Here is a 20,825-nt window from a genome sequence, read left to right on the forward strand (position 1 = left end):
TTTATCAGTAACCTTATCTATTTTAAGAATAAGTTTGTCTGCTCTAATATTTTTAATTTATTCCTTGAAAGCTTATATATTTTAACAACTATATATTTACTAAAAAAAATTACTTAATAATAATTTTTTATATAATATAATATTGTATCCATAACGATATTGTTTATTTTAAACATGTACTATAAATTATAATTTAATTTAAATAATTCAGTCTCACTTCATATTTTATTAAATTTAAATCAAATCAAACTTAAATCTACATAAATGATAAATGATGCTAATAAGGTTTTAAATGAAGTTAAAATAAATCCTATAGCATATCCTAAAAGTACACCGAAAATCTATTACACAAAACACCTCCAGTTATATTAATTTTTTTTAAAACGTGCATATCGATGCATCCAATATATTGGTAGAAATCCATCTCGTGGAGCGCATGGGTTTTAATATAATATAGTTCAGTGGTTCAATTTATGTGAAATAAAAACAAAATGTTAGCTAACAAAGTAAAAATAAAATAAAATTAGAACGCATATTTAAATATTAACTTGCTTTTAGAAAATACTCTTATTTATATATTTTTAAAAAATGATGGAGTACGTAAAGTATGAGCAATTAATGTTCGAACTAACTAGATCGGATCCGATGTGAAACAATAATTTGTGAGGTAGACAGACAGGTAGTGCTTTGAACAAGAAAAAAGTTGCGCTGTGTTGCCTATTGTTTTCTGTATTTAGATTTTTTCTTCAACTTTTCCGATTTTTTCCTCACTTGTTGTGAATAATCTGGCAGAGGCGGCAGCAAATAAGAATGGCTTCAAATCCCAAACCTTTGACTTTTGAGGAGGTGGCTAATCACAACAACAAAAAGGATTGCTGGATTATTATCAATGGAAAGGTCTGTTTCTTCTTGATCTCTTTGTCTTAGTTGTTCTCTTTCAGTTTCTGGGATTACCATGATGCGTGCTAAATGCTTGCACGATGGCTCGTGTAGAGGGTGTGATGGGGTGCAGAAGCCACATGTTAATCTCCAATACAGTATATTAAGCTTATCAAGTGAATTGCTTGATTTGTTGAGATTAGTGATCAAAACAAAATGTAGAACCCAAAAATTCATCTCTGCAATACAAATACAACGTTGGAACAGAATACAACCAGATTTGAATTTGGAAACCGGACCCAATAACCTCAACAAAACAATTATACCTATTATGAAGAACGGCACAATTGCAACGGAAGTTGTTAGGCCTGATGTTATCCCTTATTACCCTCCTTCAAGTTGGAGAGTGAAGATTGAGATTTAAGAACTCCCAACTTCGCCAGCGGGTCGTGAAACTGTCTAGAGCCCAAAGCCTTAGTAAATACATCATCTGGTTGCTGCTTGCTAAGAACATAATTAGTAGCAATGATGCTGGATAGAAGATGCTCATGGAAAATGGGATTCATTGATATATGAAGTGCTTATTGATTATAACAAAAGAGTGTTGTAGAAGTCTTACAAGGGACTTGCAGAGAACTCAATAAACCATGGACGTAAATGTCTCTCTAAAATCTTCTTCAATCTATGTGTATCCCTTTGCAACCAAGCATTTTTATATTTATCAATCTCCCCAATTTGCCTTATATTTTATCTTATAAACCCTCTTGCATCCCACTAATTTCTTTCCTTCAAGTAGCAGTTCCATGATACATCGTTTGGAACAATGGCACACATCACAACATTCCAATTTATTTCCATCAAATTGAAAACTGAGAGATCTACTAGTAGTACGATAATACTTGCCTTTGAATTTAATAAGCACTTTTTTATCACAAATAACCCTGATGTCTTCTTCATTTTAGTCTTTCCGTTTGAATCTTGTGTGCGACACATCTTCATTAATTTCTCCACTATTTTGTATTATTGATTCCAGATATATCAACTTAGAAACATGTGGTATGACACCTTCTTCCAATTTTATTTCCAAGTCATATTCCTCTTGTCTCTTGCTAAAATTGCAATGAATATACTATGTCTTATTCCTGCTTAAGCGAAAGGTCAAAAACCCTTTATTTCCAATGTATGTCTCCAAATTTGAAGCTTGAGGTCAATTGTTGCCCTTGATTCCTCAATCAAAACTATATCCAATTGCAAATAAATTGAGGAATAAAGAGAACATTATGCAACTTCATAATGTTGTTAAGGTTCATGCATCCCATCTCAACTACCACAAGATCTCCTGTTGGAACAGTTATATGTAGTGGCTCATCAAGATATTGGTATGTTAGAAACAAATTAAAGGGTATATATATGCAAGAGGACCATGTGTCCAAACTCCAAAGTACCTAGGTATTTTTGAACTGGTAGATCACTCATACTAAAACCCACTAGCTCTCTCTCGCATACTCTTGGGCAGTAGTCTGCACATAAATTCTAATACATGATTGATTGCTAGCTACTGGCAAGTAGACAAAGATTATTGAAAATTTTCAGAACTGCTTAATGTAGAATCACATATTGTTACATAATAATTTAAAATTTCCTTTTATTTTTTCCTGAGATAGAATAACAAAAAGGTGATTACTAAACTGTGCAGTGTATGGTGAATGAGATCTATAACATCATGAGTACTTTAGTAATTATTATGTACTGTAAGTTGTCATGACACAGACAGTTTTCAACATGCTGGTGAAGTGATATATTCATTCTTTAAAACGTTACAAAATCTGGACGTGGAAGAATCCCATCTATGAAATCAACATCCTCTCAAGTCACAAGCCGCTCTTGATAGGTTAATAATGTCCTGTGACTCCTATCCAGTATCTTGGATACCCATGCTAATATCTACGCTACCCTCACTGTCCTCTTCTAAGCTAATATCTCCCTGACAGCTGACACCATTTTTAATGGCAACATCCTCAGTACCCTAGGTTTAACATTTTTTTGTTCAAACTATAATTGGTCTAGTAACAGTCCCCGTATCTACTAAAGGATTGAAGTTGGAATCTGAATAATCTTCATATTCATTTGAATAACTTTGAACAATGTCATCGTATCTGATGAATTATCACATTTCCTGTAATTTTTACATCATCTTTATTCCTAGAGAGAAATATGAATTCATCAATGGTTAGTCTAACAACTTTAGGGGCTGCTAATGTTATTACTTGTTAGGCATATAAGGTTGTCAAGATGTATTCAACAGGGTGCATTGGAGAAATAAATTTCTGATTGAGAACTGACTAGTCAATAAAAGAGTGGTGTTTTTTATTCTTCCTGGATAAGCACTATATCGGACCATAGGATGGATCAATTAAAAATTTATAAAGTCTATGATATTAGTAAATTCAATGCATAAAAATGTCATGTTTTGGTGCTTTTCACTGAAGAGGGATAAAAAAAAGAAACTTATCAAGTGGAATGAGATACTTATCCTTACCTTCGTTTGTAAATGTCCAATGAAAGATTCAAGTTGAATTTTAACACAGTATTCTATATTCCCTCTACAATTGGTATTAAAACTTCAACTTTTATGACTAGTATGTCCATCAAATTATCATAATTAAATGCATTCCACTGCGACAGGTGTATGATATCACGCCATTTCTGGATGAGCATCCTGGAGGAGATGAAGTTTTGGTAACGTCAACAGGTTATAAATTTCTCCTTGTTGGCTGGTTCATACTAGTAGTCTGTAAGCCTGGCCAGCGGTGGTAGGAACTGGAAAGGAGTGAACTAAGAATCTCAGCCTTGTTTTTTTACAGGGAAGGATGCCACCATTGATTTTGAAGATGTGGGCCACAGTGATTCTGCCATAGAAATGATGGAAAAATACTTCGTCGGGAAGGTTGACACTTCCACTCTTCCAGCGAAAGTTAACCATAGTCTGCCACAACCTACACAAGCAGGTGGCGCTGGCAATCAATCTTCTGGATTTGTTGTAAAGATCTTGCAATTCCTGTTGCCATTCTTGATATTGGGCCTTGCCTTTGCCCTGCAGTACTATGGCAAAAAGAAGCATGCTAGCACCTCATGAAATATGAAGTTGAGCTAGAGCCGAAGTTTCATTAGGTTTGTTAATTCATTGCCTACTTCAATGCAGTATTAAAGTGGTAATAGACTTTAGTCAATGTTGTGTGTCTGTCATTTAAACTCGTTACCCCACCCTTCACCATGCAGGCCCTTGATGCACTGTGGTGTCTTAGCTCAGTCATGCTAGCTGTTCATTTAGACAAATGAATGATTTTTTTTTATTTAATCTCTCATGTTTGAATATTTTGAAATGGATTTTATTAAATCAATTGATTGATCCCTATGTTTTTGGGTCAATGATCTAGTGATTTTTTTCTTTCTTGAGATCATGTGGGATTTAGGACAGCAGGGTCGAAAGGAAGCCTTCTCATGAATAATCTTATTTTTTTCCTCTCCTTTTTTCAAACATCACTTCTCACTCGTCTGTTTCACTGCACTCTTCCTTTCTGGTTTTACCGTACTCCCTCACCTATGGTTTCATCGCACTCCTCTCATTTTTCTTTTTATGATTTTTTTTCTTCTCACAATCCTTATGCAAACAAGAAAAGCATAAAACACAAAGTTGATCAGCCCAGTCAATGATCAACATGTCAATATCATAGAAAAGAAAGAAAAAAAATCTAATTAGAAGTTACCACATTATGTTAACTTCATCCCCACCTTAATTTCCATAAATTCAATTTCTTCCCCTTACGCTCAAGCTCAACTTGTTGCACAATGCTTCACCTGTAGTGCTCTTCATCATCACAATTCACAACACATCAATTTTTATTTATTGCAGCCATCGACAACTCCTCATGGATGGGGAAGTATAGTGAAACGTGAGGGGGAGTGCAGTGTAACTAGAGCGAGGATTGATGTTTACAAACGTTGAGAGAATAAAACTATTTAAGAAAATTTAATTGAAAAGGGCAGTGTAAATAGCAAAAGCCCTTAATGCTCTAGTAGGCGTTAGGTCTCTCAGCCTGAGCTACTGTTAGCTGCGCCGGTTCTTTATGGCCTTTAGTGGTGTTCACGGGCTGGGGTATACCCGGATCCAATTCAACCAAATTATATTGAGTTGGTTTTTTAGTGTCTGGACGACTCCGATGGGTCCAGCTATGACTCTATCCTATGCGCGGATTGCATAATAAGTTTTATTTTATAACATTTTTCTTAATTCGACCTGATCCATATCATATAATTAAATTTATTATTATATAAATTAATTATTAAATCAAAACACATTAGTTTTTAGCTCAATTTATTAAATTAAATTATCAACGATCTTTTTTTCTTTTTAAGTTATTGTTTTTTACCTTTGTCTTAATTTTATTTATGTTTTCTTATGTTAATATAATACTTTATTTTTATTTAAAATAAAATTATTTTATTAGCATTGAAATCATTAGTTCTATTAGTCAAACATTATAATAATGCGATCTCTTTTGAATGTATTTAGTCAATATATACTTACAAAGTTTTAGACAAAAACAAATTATTGTTCTAAAAATTCTAATTTTTACAAAATAAATGTTTTAAAAATATTCATATTAATCCAACTCGTTTATGATTAGTTGGGTTTATGTCAGTTATGTAAAAAAAATGTCCAATCCCTGCCTACAAATTTTTTATCGGTTGGTTAATTTTTATTTGATTTGTTTGAATTAAATTGGCTGAAAGTTTTTAAAATTAACTTAAATCAACCTAATTAAATGTGGTCAACTTGAATTTTATTTTACTTAAAATTTGAGTCAAATCAATTAATCTACACCCCTTCTTATAATAATTTATTCTTTTTTCCTTTTTTATTTTTCAAATTCTTTAATTTAAAAAATAATATCTCTTGGCACATATATAGTGGTGTGATCCCAGGTTTGACTTGATGCACGAAAAAAATAATAATTAGATTGGTTCTAATAAATTAATTAAAAAAAAAAACCGAAACTCGATCATAGACTGGTAGCGCGCACAAATAGTTGAAAGTGAAACTGAACTACTCAACGTCTCAACCCATTAGCAATATCTTTGTTTTTATCTTTTATACTAATGTAAACATATATGTGAATCTAAATTTGATATTTTATGCTTTAATTCATTTTTAGTTTTTTACATGTATCTTTTAAAAATAAAAATGCAAATGGATATAAAACCAATGACTTCATCCGACTCGAGTCAATAAATTCTATAAAAATTTATGGAATTTTTTATATAGTTTTCAAATGATTTTACTTTAAAAGAAAATTCAATTGAATGTATAATACTTTGAATACTCTATTTTTTTTAGCAAATTAGACAAATATTCCATCAAATTTTGACATATTATACACACATTTCTTCTATTTAACCATTACATAAACACCCATTATTGTGAAATTTCAATTATATTAGAGGGTGTTTGGTTTGGTTGTTTCTTGCTTTCATTTTCACTGAAAATAAAAAATGGTGATGGAAATGTGTTTGGTTGGATTTTTAAAAATATTTTCAGTAAAAATATTTTATCAAACGAACCAAAAAATAAAAATAATAAAATCTCGTTTTCAGTTGAAAACATGAACCTCATTTTGGATAAAATGAAAATGCAGTGACAATGAATGTAATTTTAAGCAAATTTAAAAATACATTTGCTTCCTTTCCTTCACACACTTCTCTCATTCGACAAAAAACAGAGCGCACAAGAAGTCAAATAAAAAATGTTTTTAGAATTCTAATCTTTTGAAAATTAAAATAGTTATCAGAAAATGAAAATAGGAAATGAAAACATAAAATGAAAATACAAAAATACCCTTGCTAGTTACATAATCATTTAAATCATACATTTTAGGGGTTGTTCATGTTTTCGTTGGTTTTTGTTTGATTTCTATTGGGCAAATCGATTTCTTCATACTATTGTTTGATTTCTTCATGCCTTCGTGAGTTATTGATCATGGGTCCTAGGTTTCATTTGCATTTGTACTGAAGGTTTCATAGTTGGACACAAATCACAATTTATCTCATAATTAGGTGTATTTTTTTTGTTTCCTTTTTGTATCTATTTGATGCGATTTTTGGGTTGTTGGGTGTTATTTTGTGAAATTGGTTGTTGTTGTTGTTGTTGTTTATCATTTATGGAGCATACGCATACAATGGCCATCAAATCCTTACACACGGAGATTGTGGTTATCAAACCTGAGAAGGAACTCAAATCAAAGCAGAACACATTTTTGGAGTTTCTAATTTGAGGGTTTTAGAACGTGTGAGGGAACAACAAAATGAAGGGTTTGAAAACTACGAAGGATAATTTCGACATTTCACAATCACACCAATAATGCTAATTAACATATTCAGCTAGGGTGTGCAAAAAAATACATTTTAAGATAGGAAATGCATGTGTAATATGTTCAACTTGAGGGATGTTTATATAATTTGCTATATTTTTTTTCGACAAATATTAATTGTTGATTTGTTAATTTTTTGTTAGTGGAAGAGACTCAAACTCACCATCTTTCCCTATCTCTTTCCCTTCCAACCTATCTTGAATACTTTTTTAATGTAAAAAAAAAGTTATATAATTATCTAGCAAAATATTCTTTTATATTCAAAGAATTTGGACATATTTTTGTGTTAGCAATGCAAATAACACATTATTAAATAATAATGGAAAATTTATTTAGACCGAAAATTATCAAAATTAAATTAAGTATTTTGATAATGACCTAAATATAAATATAATCCTACAGTAATATAAATATAATAACAAATTGACCTTTTAAATAATTATTAGTATCATTTTCAAAATCCTTAAATAACAATACAATTTAGAAATCGTATGGATTTATTATGAGAAAGAAAATTTATGCATAATGACATTTTAGACCGTAGGCATTAAATTTTTTATTTATTTCTTCAAATAGAGTAAAACTATTTTATTTAATTGTAAGATATTAGCCATTAATTAATTATAAGATTCTAGCCTTCTAGGCAAAGTTGCTTTTATTTTAATTTTTTTTTCAGTTTAAGAATACCTAGGAGGGCCCGATGAGAGCACAAGTGTCCTTGATCGTACGGGCGTAAAGTGACACAAGAAAGGTCAGCGTTGCATCCGATTCTAACCCACTTTTTGTATTCTCTGTTGGGTCCACAAAAGATCCGTTGATGAGGATAGTCACGAAGATCGAACGGTGTGGAGTCCAACTGAGTGGAAAAGCCAGTGACACACTCTGTGGTATTATATATCCCTCCGTCAAGTGTTTGTGTTCGGAATGCGTTACTCTCCCGATTTGTTGTGTGTCTAAGCCATGACTAACGCTCCAAAGTCTCTGAGATATTCGTCTGTAACCCCCTGCTTCGAGAAACCAAACACACCCTCATATCTTTGGCTCTTTTGATCGAGGTTCCCTTCTATCGAGAAACGCACACACAAATTAACTAGGCTGTTTAATTTGCAGTGATGGGTGCTAGTGGGGCGGAGAAGGGTTTTCACAAGCGGGGAGTGCCCAAAGGGTGTTTGGCAATAAAAGTGGGGCAAGGAGAAGAGCAAGAAAGGTTCGTGGTGCCACTCATGTATTTCAAACACCCACTCTTCATGCAGCTTCTCAAGGACGCAGAGGAAGAGTACGGTTTCGATCACAAAGGAACCATAACCATCCCTTGCCATGTCGAGCACTTTAGGAACGTTCGTGGGATCATTGATAGGGAAAAGTCCCTCCATCTTCGCTGCTTTGGCTTCTGAGTTCTGATCGAAATACCTTCTTCACCCCAAATTATAAAATCGGGTTATTTGAAGCTATTACTGATTTCGTCTTGTAAATTCTTAGCTTTTTTTACCTTTTAATTTGCTTTTCTTAGTTGAGTGATGACGACGCAAGAATGAACGTTACATCTTCCAATTGTAGTTTCCTTGTTATAGTTTTGCTCGGAATCGTAATTGAAAAAAATATGCTTTTTCTTTTTCTTAATTTTCTAGAAGGATTTGTGCCCATTTGATGACAGTGGAAACAATTGACCGAATGTTGGGCCAAATTTTAACGGGTTCTTATTTCTTTTTGAGTGTTGAGTCGCTGAATGAATGAATTTACCATACGTAGCCGTGGCTCATTACAGTGCACACGGCACAAGCTTCTCTGTTTGTTTTTTTACATTCTTCTCTTGTTCAGTTCTTTTGAGATGGTTTATTTTCCTCTGATTTTTTTAATGGTTAATTATATAGTCTTTCAGATAAATTTAATTATATAGGTATTATATTCTTCCTAATTTATAAGTGCCTAAACTTTCTTTTACTTTGGAAGAGAGATTTCTTGCAAAAATCCAAGAACATCTATTCTATTATTTTGGAACGGCCTTATCCCATGAACTCTTGCACGTGCCTATGAACAGTTCAACACGAATATGAACCATAAACTGAAATTAAAATTGGGTTTGCATGGAGAAAGATTACTGGCATAGGGAGTGGACCATTTCTTTTCTCTGAAATCTGAATGCGGCTGAATCCTAACATTTCTTAGGAATGAAATGGTAGGAGTAGGATAACAGTTTCATCTTACTTCCTTTGGGTGATACAAACATTTAATTAAAAGAGGAAAAAATACGCTCGATTTCTGATCAGTTTTATTTTAGCTTAATTACAAATTTTATACACCCTCTTTCATGATTTCATGAATTTTACAATCGAAATTTTCTTTGCATGAAGTTTACCGCTTAGCTTTCATCATTTCGTGAATTTTATCTTTTAATTTTTTTCTTTTTTTGCAAAAATTATCATTTAACTTTTCGATTTGTGTGTATTTTACCATTATATTTGGTAACGAAAAACACGTTTTATTTTTTCTTTTAACATTTTTTGGTAACTTGGTAAAATGTGAAAAAAATGGAAAATTGAGTAGTAAAATTTGTCAAAAGAAAAGTTGGATGGTAAAAAAATTATATTTTTTTGCAGTTAGATAAATATTTTATATTGTAATACAAGATTATTTTTTATTATTGATTTTTTTTAAAAATTAAAATCAAATTTGGAAATATAGATGAAAGTGATAAATTGAAACACATATATAATATTAAATAATTATAAAAATGCTATCATTGAAGAAAACACTCTCATTCAATGTACTTATTCTAATTAATTATGTCTGCATGATAAATATTTTTTTAATATAACTAAAATTTATTATAATAAATATTTTTAATATATAAACATTATTTTTTAATGATTTTTTATCATATATATTATGTTTTAGATTTAAAAATTAATGTTGTGATACAGGGTTATTTTGAACTATTTGATATATTTTGAAAAAAAAAACATTGAAATTCAATTAAACACTAAAGATGAAAATGATACATTAAAAGCGATAATTTTTTTTTTATAGAAGAAAGAGATAAATAGTCAAGGCTAGCTCCGTTGGTTGAACATGTTGCATGAATTATTATAATCCTTATCATACTGTTTTTAATTCTCATAAATAAAAAATAGAATCAAATATAAAAATAAATATAATGGGAGAGTAGTTTGAAAAATAGTATAGAAGGAATTTTTTTAAATTAGTTGTCAAAATCAAACCAAATTTTAAATTAACTATTTGATAGAGATTAGTTATAAAAAAATGATTAATATTTCGTACTCATGATAAAAAAATCTTAAATTATTTCATTCCCTACTAAAATACCTGAAATACTACAACTTTGTTAATAATTTTACCGTATTTAATGTAGGCATTAAATTATAATATTAAATATCTTTAATATATTTTTTATCTTTTTAAGAAATAAATAGAATGCAATAAATTGACTATCTAGAAATACATTTTAAAACGTTAGGAGTATTAAAATATAGGGTTATTGCCGCTTGAACCGTGTTGAATTGGGTGGATGCATTTTGTTTTTTCCTGAATACTGGGTGAACCGTGGGTTCATTTGGTGCTCCCTTAGTCAGTTTTTCTTTGGAATTTGTTATATTCACTCCCCTTCTTTGTTTATCCACTCCCCCTTTTAATTTGTTTTCCAAAACTATCCTCTTTGAAAAGATGCACTCCCCTATTTCTGGAAAATCACCCACCCCCAACTAGGGCAATGACATTTGGCATCGTCAGTTCCGATCTCTGGTCTACCTACGTCAACAGTGTTGTGTAAATTAAACTTAACAAGGCAGTGTTCCAGTGAATGGAAGAGTTCTTCTTTTGTTGGTGAATTACCTCAAAAATATGCCTTTCATGCTACCAAACATCTTTCTGTTGGTTATGTTAATAGCACATTCTGAACAAGCAGTTGAGATACACAATGAACAAGCTAATGTAAGAGAACAGCGTAGTTTGGTTGGATCACCCAATGAACATCGCATGAAAAGTAATGAGAATGTGGCGAAACTGTACCATTGACATCTCAAAATGCTTTTCACGAAGATAAACCATTTGGCAATGTTTATGGAGTGGTTGATATATCTAAATGTTGATAATCCTTATATGAGAAAAAAGTGCAAGGTGAAGCAAACAAGAAATCAGCCACGCTACCCCAAACCCACCGGCGAACCTCCCCACCACTCACTCAACCTCTGCGTCTGAGCTTCATCCAAATCAGAGGCAAAAATGGCGCGCCAGATTTGAGTTCAAATGCCAAGAAGCAATCTTCTTCCTTTGGGCCTCAGCCTAGTCAGTAGCAACAGAAAAAAAAAAAGTCCAAGGGAGGCCACGCACCTCATTAATCGAGTAAACTTTTTATGAGATATAAATATAAGAAATATAAAATAAATCAATTCTTTTATAAGTTGAAAGTTGAACTTGAAGTTTCATAGATTTTTTTGGTCAAACTTTTTTAAAAATTGATGCCAATGAGTTGATTTTAATTCATAAAAAAATGTTTCATTCTTTAATTTTTTTTCCTATAAACAAAACACACACACTTATAAATATCTGATTTATCTAAAAAATATGTGTATGATTTTTGAAATAATATCAAAATATTCAAGAATTTTATAATAAAAATTATCTTTGAAATACTTATAAAATAATATAGAGTTTAATTGTCTTGCATTGATCTACTAACAATGTAAAATAATTTTATACCATGATATAATTATTAATTATCATTGATATGATTTTCAAAATAATTATTATAAAAATTAACAAACTCATATAGATTATAATTAGATAATAGTGTAAAATTATTTTACACACTCTCAATGCATAGTGTGTTATCACAATAAAATAACTATAAAAAATATTTTTAAAATATATAATATATTCATCAAATATGAAGAGGCCTTATTTTCGTCCCGTCTTTTCAATATTCATTTCCCCCCAAATATTTGATTAGGCATATTCATAATCAGAATCACAATTTGGCATATGGAAACAATTCGATTAACTAGGATAATTTTTATAATGACATTATTTTGAATCATCATAAAATAAAATTCTAAATAAAGGCGATGAAAAATCCATATTAAATACAAATTAATTAATTTTTACTTTGTAGTCTTTTTTGGCATTCATAAAGTCACGTAAGAACATGCCATCTTCAAAATATAGGTCAAGAGGAAGGACTTATAACATAAAACTGACTCAATATTTCCCAATTTAGCTTTGTTAATTAGCGCATTTGATTAATTAAATTATCGCAATCAGGGATTGGACGGAGAAAAGAACAAATATTGGAGGATTGAAGAGAGTTGTCACCAAAATTTTATTTTGTTTTGAGAAAAATTCATTTTAATGCTGCAAATTAATACAGTCTATTTGTCCACTAAGAGGCAAGTTTTTCAGCCCAAGTATAATTTAGCATTTAGCGCATTCTTGGACCAGAGGCTACCTCTGTTTAGGATCCTTATCTATTAGTGTTCTACCCAAAACAAATAACCAGTTAAAGTTCTAAACATTCAAATTCAAGATATAAATAGAGAAGAGAGATCACAAATAGAGGTACTAAAATTTTGAGTGAAGTTAAAGAAAATATTCAATATATTTTTTTATCCGCAGGATTATCAAAGAATTTATAATAACTTAAACTACTTAATATATAAATAAATGTATTTTAACGTAATTTAAAAAAAAATGAATCGAGCTGATTTCAATTTTTTTTAATAAGTTTGATTTTATATTCAAATATTGGTTCTGAACTAAATTAGATTTAAATCATTTTTAAATTAATTATAAGAACTAGACTGCTTTCAAATTGGTTTTTGAAATATTTCAAACTGGTTGTTTTCAAATTGCTTTTTTAGACCAAGTACCAACCGGTGTTTTCCTCAACTCCCAATTTGCATTTGGCATTCGTAGGAAATAGCATCGCTCAATATTCAAATATCATGACCGGTTGAATTTGTTTTTAATGAGAAACGAAAGAAGTTAATGAAAGTAAATAAATTGTACACAAACTGAGATTTTGATTGATTAAGTCACCTTCCGTATAATTCGTTCCAATTCTGTCTGAATACATATATTTATGCAAATTAAGCTACGCGTCAAAGAGGTGCTTAAAAGGCTAGAAAGAGTACAAATATCGTTGACAATTCTGAAAAAAAAAAGAGAAGAGAATAAGTTATCTTCAGTTTGATATGCCGGCCAATATATACTAAAAATTACTGTTTGAGCATTCAATACCTTAGAGCTCACACTTTTTGTTCGCTAAGAAGTTTTATTCTAGTTGGTGGGTTAAGTTAAACTGTTACACACGCACACCTTCACCTAATTTGTTCACTCATCCCCCAAAGGAAACGCTCTTTGTCGAGGCTATGAACTCCGAAGCTCATTATAGAGTAGCTTAAAAGTAACTCCTAACCAAATTAAGACTAGTATAGAATGTATGCATGGAATTGGTACTGCATGTTGTCCAATGCTTCAAAGGCAACCACATGATAATGACTCAAACAATTTTAAATGATGGTGGGTGTTTTAGGTATGGTTGACACAATTAATCATGGATAAGATATATTCAATCCCCAATCATATGAAGGAATGTTCGCAGAAAACAACTTCCCCAAACTGATTTCCTCAATATGTATCTCATAATAGAAAGGAGAGCTTAATAGAAGCAGGCCCGGCTTTCAACTATATTTACGATCAAGACCCATGGCTAGGCTTTCAAGTTTCAACTGGTAAAGTAATACATTTTGAAAAAGAATAAACAATTGTATCTCATCAATTACTTTTCTTTTAAGTTTAAAACAAGGAGATCTAATATATGCCTGATTAAAAATTTAAATGTCTTTTTTAATCTATTATGATGCTCTCGATCATAGCAAGTTAGCAACTGATAAATTATGTTATACATGTTTCATTCATTAAAACATTAATAGATTTTAACTAAAAACTTGTTTCTGACATTAATAATGTTTAAATTCGTGATAAAAAATTGTATCTGAGATTAACATTTTTCACATAAGGTTAGGAACACCCCCCCCCCCCCCCCTTCCTTTTGACGAAGGTGCTAAAAAACGATTTTAATTGTGTCGTCTATCTTCTCTGAATGTGTGGCTTTGGTTAATTTATTTCTTTCCATTTGTATTTATCGTTCTTTCTTTGAAACATTTACAAATTGCAAGAGTGTATCCGGAATTAGACTTGTAAATAGTAAATACACATAAGAAGACAAAAAATCGCATGATTTGAGGTCCATTTTCAATTTTTTTTTTCATTACGTCAGTGTTAAATACTTAAAAATCTAAGGGGTTATTCCTGCTTTTCCTCGCCCAACACGACCGTCACGACGCGTCGGTTTCGCATAATGTCAGTGGAAAATTAAAAGACTATCAACATTTCTCATGAACATATGAATTGGACCAAGACATCTATTGTCAATAAAAATGGCTAAATTATTCAAAATATAGTATATATATTTTTGGGAATAAATTTTTAATTTCAAATTTCAATTTGACAAATTTCTCTGTTTTTCTCATTAAGGGTATATACTGGGGCGCATCCAGGATTGGAAATTTGGGGGTCAATAATGCAGCTTGTAGGTTGAAAGCCCCACTTTTGACGTCCCCTCTTTTTTCTCCCCTCCCTAATTCATTGAGTTTTGGAGTTTGGACTCTTCAGAAAATATGTTGACGGTATTTATATTTTGTATTAATCCAACTTTTTAAAATATTTTAAATTAGAGTAGTAATAATTAAATTTTAACTCAAATATAGGTTGATTTTTTTTCTAGTTTAAATTAAACTTCGAGCGCAACTAAAAACTAGATGACATCGCAATAATAATCAGTACAAGATCTAATTACATATAGTACTTTGTTTCCAAAAACAAAAAAGACACTCGTGTCAGAGATTAGAACATTGATAAAAATACTCTAATTGTAACTCTAAAATTCCAAATAATTTGAAGTCCCTAACTCTTAAGAGTTGGTACGTACATAGAAGTTCCAAGCATGTTTCCCAAGACCACATAATATTGCGATTGGAAGATTATACAAATAGTTAAACTCAGTACACGTACACTTGGAGTCATTCATCTCGAGTCTCGACTTTATAGGATAAAAAAGTTGAGAGAGAAAAGAAACTGAAAACGATTTTATATGAAAAAAAGGATTAAAACTGAAACCTATGACTCCATTTGCATTAGAAAATGGAAATAATATAAAGAAAATGGTTTTATAGCTATACCTAATTGTAAGTTGTAATATGATACAGGCTAGCAAACAATACACGTGATGCATGGGATGGGGACCAAAGAAAACCCCACGGGTAGATAACATCACGCGGAGGTGGCATAGTAATGACAGGACAGGTTGGTGTATTTGCATGATGTGTGCATGGCCATGTTCTCATGCCCCCACCATTGCATAGCCCCATCCCATGCCCCAAAAATGACACAATACATACACTTTCCACTTCACTTGTGTGAAATTTCATTTTTTTTAATCTCAGCGATGAAAGTCTTGCAGCTTCGAACAAGGAAGGAACATGTACCCATGTGACTTTGGAATCATAATCCTAAACACGGGCTGTACTTTCTAGCTGTAGAGAAATCCATTCTCTGACGCTTAACAATATAATCTCTTTTTCGAAGCTCAATTATGTGACCAATTAAGTTAAGCACGGAAAAGCGGCGCAATTAGTTCATCTCAATTTCGAAAGTTGCTGCTCTGTTCTGCTTTTTATTGACACCCTGTTTCAAGGTTTAGTATCTTTCGTGATGTGGGGATGAAAGATACCTTTTTTCCGCCATAAATCTAAACTAAATGTTTGAAAAATTTAAGATGAACAAGTAAAATCTTATTTAAAGAATTTTGATGCCAAGGAGGAGATGCTAAAATGTCAAAACTGCATTAACTACCGTCAAATCTTCCATTTCACTCTCTCACGTCGTCTAGATCATTTGTTCACTTTCACTCTCATGGCGTTTTTCTCACTAACCCGCCTTTTTTTTTTCCTTGCGTTACTCTCAACCAAGTACCACCAACATAATAGCTCCAAAAAAAAGAAAGAAAAAAAGGACCACCAACATAATACTAACAAACAAAAAGAAAAGCAACTTGTCTCCATCCACCTTACCAGCATACCTTCCCAATCCGATCGTTGATTCATCCCTCCTTCCTTGTTTCCTCTCTCCTTTTCACCACTTAACCAAACCCAACTCATTTCTTCTGAAATAGTCTTTAAAAGTATTCCCTTTTAGTTATAGTTTTACCGCCCCCATTTTAATACTCTTTCTTTCTCTCTCTCTCACAGTCTCACATACACATTCGAATCCTTTTAACACCGCCCCATTATTGCTTGCTCGTTAATTACGGCAATGACTCGGCTATTTCGATCCAAGTCTTGCGGACTGGTCGAGTTCAACGCTGCTCCACCCAGTCCACTTTTCCATGATGTGAAAAGCGAGGATGAATACAATGAAGAAGAGGAAGAAGAAGAAGAAGAATTGGACAGTGATGATGATGATGAGGATGCAGACGAAGATGATGATGTTTCGAGCAACCATGTTTCAACGCCGTTCATGAATCCAGGGTCAAAAGGGCATGGCTGCCAATCGAACCAGTTTGCGATATTGGATATTTTGGTGGCTGCGTTGAAGAAGTCGTTGGTAACTTGCAGTGTGGAAAGAGAGGATGTTTCTTCGTTGGATATTAGCTGGCCAACAGAGGTGCGCCATGTCTCGCATGTTACCTTCGATAGGTTCAATGGCTTTCTCGGTTTGCCCTCTGAGCTCGAGCCCGAGGTTTCCAAGAGGGTTCCCAGTGCCAGGTGAACTCTCTGTTCTTCTTAACCATTCTTTTTTAGTAGTTCATTACACCGTAACAGAACATGAAATTGGCTAGTTGAAGTTACGCTGAAGACTCTATTTTGTTGAGGTTTTTTCGGTTCAGATCAGCGGGTGTTGATTCACAATTGGCTTAGGATTAGATGCGTTTGTTTTTCCAGTGCATGACTAAATTTGTAAATTTATGAATTGTAATTCTTTTATGAGTTTAAATCACTTCATCTTCTACAGAAATTACATGAGAACTTTGATAAAAGTAAAGTACATAATTAGTACTTACAGAGAAATTTATCCATACGTAACCTTTGTAATGAACTAGGCTACATAATGTCCTCAATCAGGACCACATCTTTGTGTGTTCGTTGATGGAGAAATGTTTGTAATTTTTGCATCCAACGGGGTGTTCTGAAACGGAGAAGATATTGGGCTTCGTGTTGAAGTTCCAAATTCTAGCTAGGAAACTTTGGTTTCTAAAGTTGAGATGCCCTGATATTTTATGAGCCTTCCCAGCATGAAGATTTTGGCTTTGTCCCTTGGTTGACGTCTGTTCGAAGTTTTATTGTTGAATGCATTTTCAATTGAAACAAGTTGCTTGATATCTGCGAATTAAAGGTTTGATGACTTAGAGATGGGGAGGAATTAAACAGTCGGGTATGGATTTATTGTTGTAAACTCAATACAGCTTAGAAAGGTTCTTTGATTGGTCTTGTGGTTGTTGGTTGTAATCTCTTCAATGCCTCTTCTCTGCTCAGTGGAGGCAAGAAAATGAAAAAACTATGCTGGGAGTTGATTGCTTTACCTTTCACTTTCATTTATGTACTACCCTCTTCCTCTCTTTTCCTTTTAAATCCATATTTGAATGAGTTCATATGTTCATGCAGTGCAAAGGTATTTGGAGTTTCTGCAAAGTCAATGCAGTGCTCTTATGATGAAAGGGGGAACAGTGTCCCAACGATTCTGCTGATGATGCAAAAGCGATTGTATTCAGAGGGAGGCCTTAAAGTATGTAATGTTTGTGTAGAATAAATTTTAAAAGCATTTAATTGGTTTTACTTTTCCGTAATTTCTCTTTCGCCACAGAATACCGGTATGCTGGCCGAATTATCATGTTTGGTGTAGCTATAAATGTTTAATAATTCATCAAATAAACTGATCATTAATAAAATTTTGTGGCCTAACTCGACTGTGGGATAAATACCCTTTTTTTTTTTTGGGTACTGGGATAAATACCCTTTAGTTCCACATAAATTTTGAGGCCTAATTTCATGGTTTTGCTATGCCTGAAGGCGGAAGGAATATTCCGAATTAATGCTGATAACAGCCAAGAAGAATTTGTGCGTGATCAGCTAAACAGAGGTCTGGTACCACTTGGAATTGACGTTCATTGTTTATCTGGTTTAATAAAGGTATATACTAAATTCTTAATTCTTAATTTATTTTTTTCTATTATGCTTGACTTAACATATATTAGGGTTAATTGGAATCTACTTTTATTTTTGCTTAACAGTTATTATGCTTCAATTAATACGGGATTTGTTATTGTTCTTTCAATATTTGGAAAGGAAGCTCAGCCATGGATTTGGTCTTCTGCCCATTTTTATTATTATTTTAATTTAATTAATGTATTGCAGGCTTGGTTTAGAGAGCTTCCAACGGGGGTACTTGATTCCCTCACCCCCGAACAGGTGATGCATTGCAACACAGAAGAGGATTGCACCAATCTTATGAAGTTGCTTCCTTCAACTGAAGCTGCATTGCTTGACTGGGCAATCAATTTGATGGCAGACGTTGTTGAACATGAACAGTTCAACAAAATGAATGCTCGCAATATTGCCATGGTTTTTGCGCCCAACATGACACAGGTTAGCCAACATTATAAGCAAATAAAGATGTATTCTTCTGTTGTTTATTGTTGGTTTCTCTCAAACAGTTTAATTAGGCTCATTATTTAGTTGAACTTCCTTATGTTTTAATAATTATTTTTAAGGGTTATTAAGTTATTATAAATATACACTCACTTTCTCTTCCATTTCATTTTTACTTGTATCACATTTATAACTTTTTCTTCCTACCAGTGAGGCCCGTATAACTGTTTGTATGCACATGTTACTTATGCTAGTGGATGTGGATATTTAAATGTTTGTTTCATTGTGCTTTGCAGATGGCGGACCCTTTGACTGCATTGATTCATGCAGTGCAAGTGATGAACTTTCTCAAGACATTGATTCTGAAGACCCTTCGAGAAAGAGATAAATCAATTGCCAAGGCAAGACAGCTTTCATCACTCTTAGATTCTCCCTCATGCAAAGGTGATTCCCATCCTATGGAAGTTAATAACAAGGAGGAATCTTGTGATGAAGAAACTTGTACCCCAAAGCCACCTATGAAAAGCAAGTTCTCAAGGACTTCTACCTTGGGAAGAATAGAATGGTGTATTGAAGAGAAACTTTGGAGATCTGAGGAAAAGGGAAATGGAGTTGTTGGGGAATTTGAATCTGTTTTGGGTAGTAGCTCACCTTCTAGATATGAGAATGGTCCATTAGAGAATAGGTATAGAGGTATATATGACAGTGAACATTGGGTGAAATTGAGAAATGGAGTGCGCAGGCTATGCAGACACCCTGTATTTCAATTGAGCAAGCCCACTAAGAAGCGTGCAAGTCTTGGTGTTGTAAATACTAGGGAAGGAGGTGGAGAGGCTTTGGCCTAAAACAACAACTACTCCATGCATGCTTTAGTTTTATGGCTTGTATGATTGAAATGTATAGATGCTTGCTTGAGATTGTATGAAGCATAGCTTTAGTTGTAATTGATGCTTGGTCTCTTAGTAGAATACAAGTTCCGAGAGGTTTCAAGGAGTTTATAGTTCCAATGACTAGTCCTATAAAAGATTTTGTTGGATCAAGTATTTAGTATTTTACCACTATAAATAACAAGTAGATACACACTCTGACCCTACATTTACCGGACTTGATCCTCTCCGGCCTGAAATCCATTAATCACGTGTCTCTTTTCTCTCCCGTAAAACAGTGTGACTATAAGAGTGTTTTTCCTACATTTGTAACGTGCTACATATCCTTGAGAGGCATCACAAAACACATGTTAGTATTAGGTTGTAAGCCACATTTGCTTAGCGTCTAAAAGGACATAAAGAATAAAGTACAAGGGTGGTTGATAGTCTTGGGTGAAACTAAGGAATAAAATACTACATTTTCCCATATTTTGATTTCTCTTTTTCTTTTTTGAAACAGCTAAAGAATAAATGTTATTAATTATGGTGACCTACATTACATATAAACTATATCTCCCAACCACATTCTGCTAAATATTTACAAGAGCATATCTCCCATGAGTCCCCTCTGTCACCAGCTAGTCACATTATCCAACAATAAAACCCAGAATAGGGACAAGCCATAGTCCAGAGGCTTGGCCCTCCTTACCCGAATAAAAACCAGTTCCCAGGAATACCAGTTCCTAATCAGGTATTACATCAACAAAACACAAAGACAGTAAATAATAGAATACCCAGTATCAGATACATTTGCCCAAAATGCAAACACTCTTATTGATATCAATGCAACGAAGCAAATTTGTTGAAAACCAGCACGCAATTGAGGCCTCGACCCTAACAAAACAATTTCCTCTAATTTCATCTCTTCCTCG

At 32.8% G+C, this 20,825-nt stretch overlaps 2 protein-coding genes across 2 annotated transcripts; both read left to right on the forward strand.

Annotated features, from left to right (window-relative positions):
• Nucleotides 1–518: 518 nt before the first annotated feature.
• On the forward strand, nucleotides 519–4,308 carry LOC114407827 (cytochrome b5-like). The gene is made up of 4 exons (XM_028371087.1): nucleotides 519–679; nucleotides 793–897; nucleotides 3,565–3,631; nucleotides 3,744–4,308. Exons 2-4 carry the CDS (start codon nucleotides 811–813, stop codon nucleotides 4,013–4,015), a joined length of 426 nt encoding a protein of 141 aa, XP_028226888.1. The 5' UTR covers nucleotides 519–679; nucleotides 793–810; the 3' UTR covers nucleotides 4,016–4,308.
• A 12,146-nt stretch (nucleotides 4,309–16,454) lies between these two features.
• Nucleotides 16,455–20,067, forward strand: LOC114407828 (rho GTPase-activating protein 3-like). The gene is made up of 5 exons (XM_028371088.1): nucleotides 16,455–17,146; nucleotides 18,044–18,164; nucleotides 18,449–18,568; nucleotides 18,794–19,024; nucleotides 19,324–20,067. Exons 1-5 carry the CDS (start codon nucleotides 16,695–16,697, stop codon nucleotides 19,870–19,872), a joined length of 1,473 nt encoding a protein of 490 aa, XP_028226889.1. The 5' UTR covers nucleotides 16,455–16,694; the 3' UTR covers nucleotides 19,873–20,067.
• The last annotated feature ends 758 nt before the right edge of the window (nucleotides 20,068–20,825 follow it).

Source organism: Glycine soja, chromosome 3 (genome assembly GCF_004193775.1).
Source record: "Glycine soja cultivar W05 chromosome 3, ASM419377v2, whole genome shotgun sequence".
NCBI lineage: Eukaryota > Viridiplantae > Streptophyta > Magnoliopsida > Fabales > Fabaceae > Glycine > Glycine soja.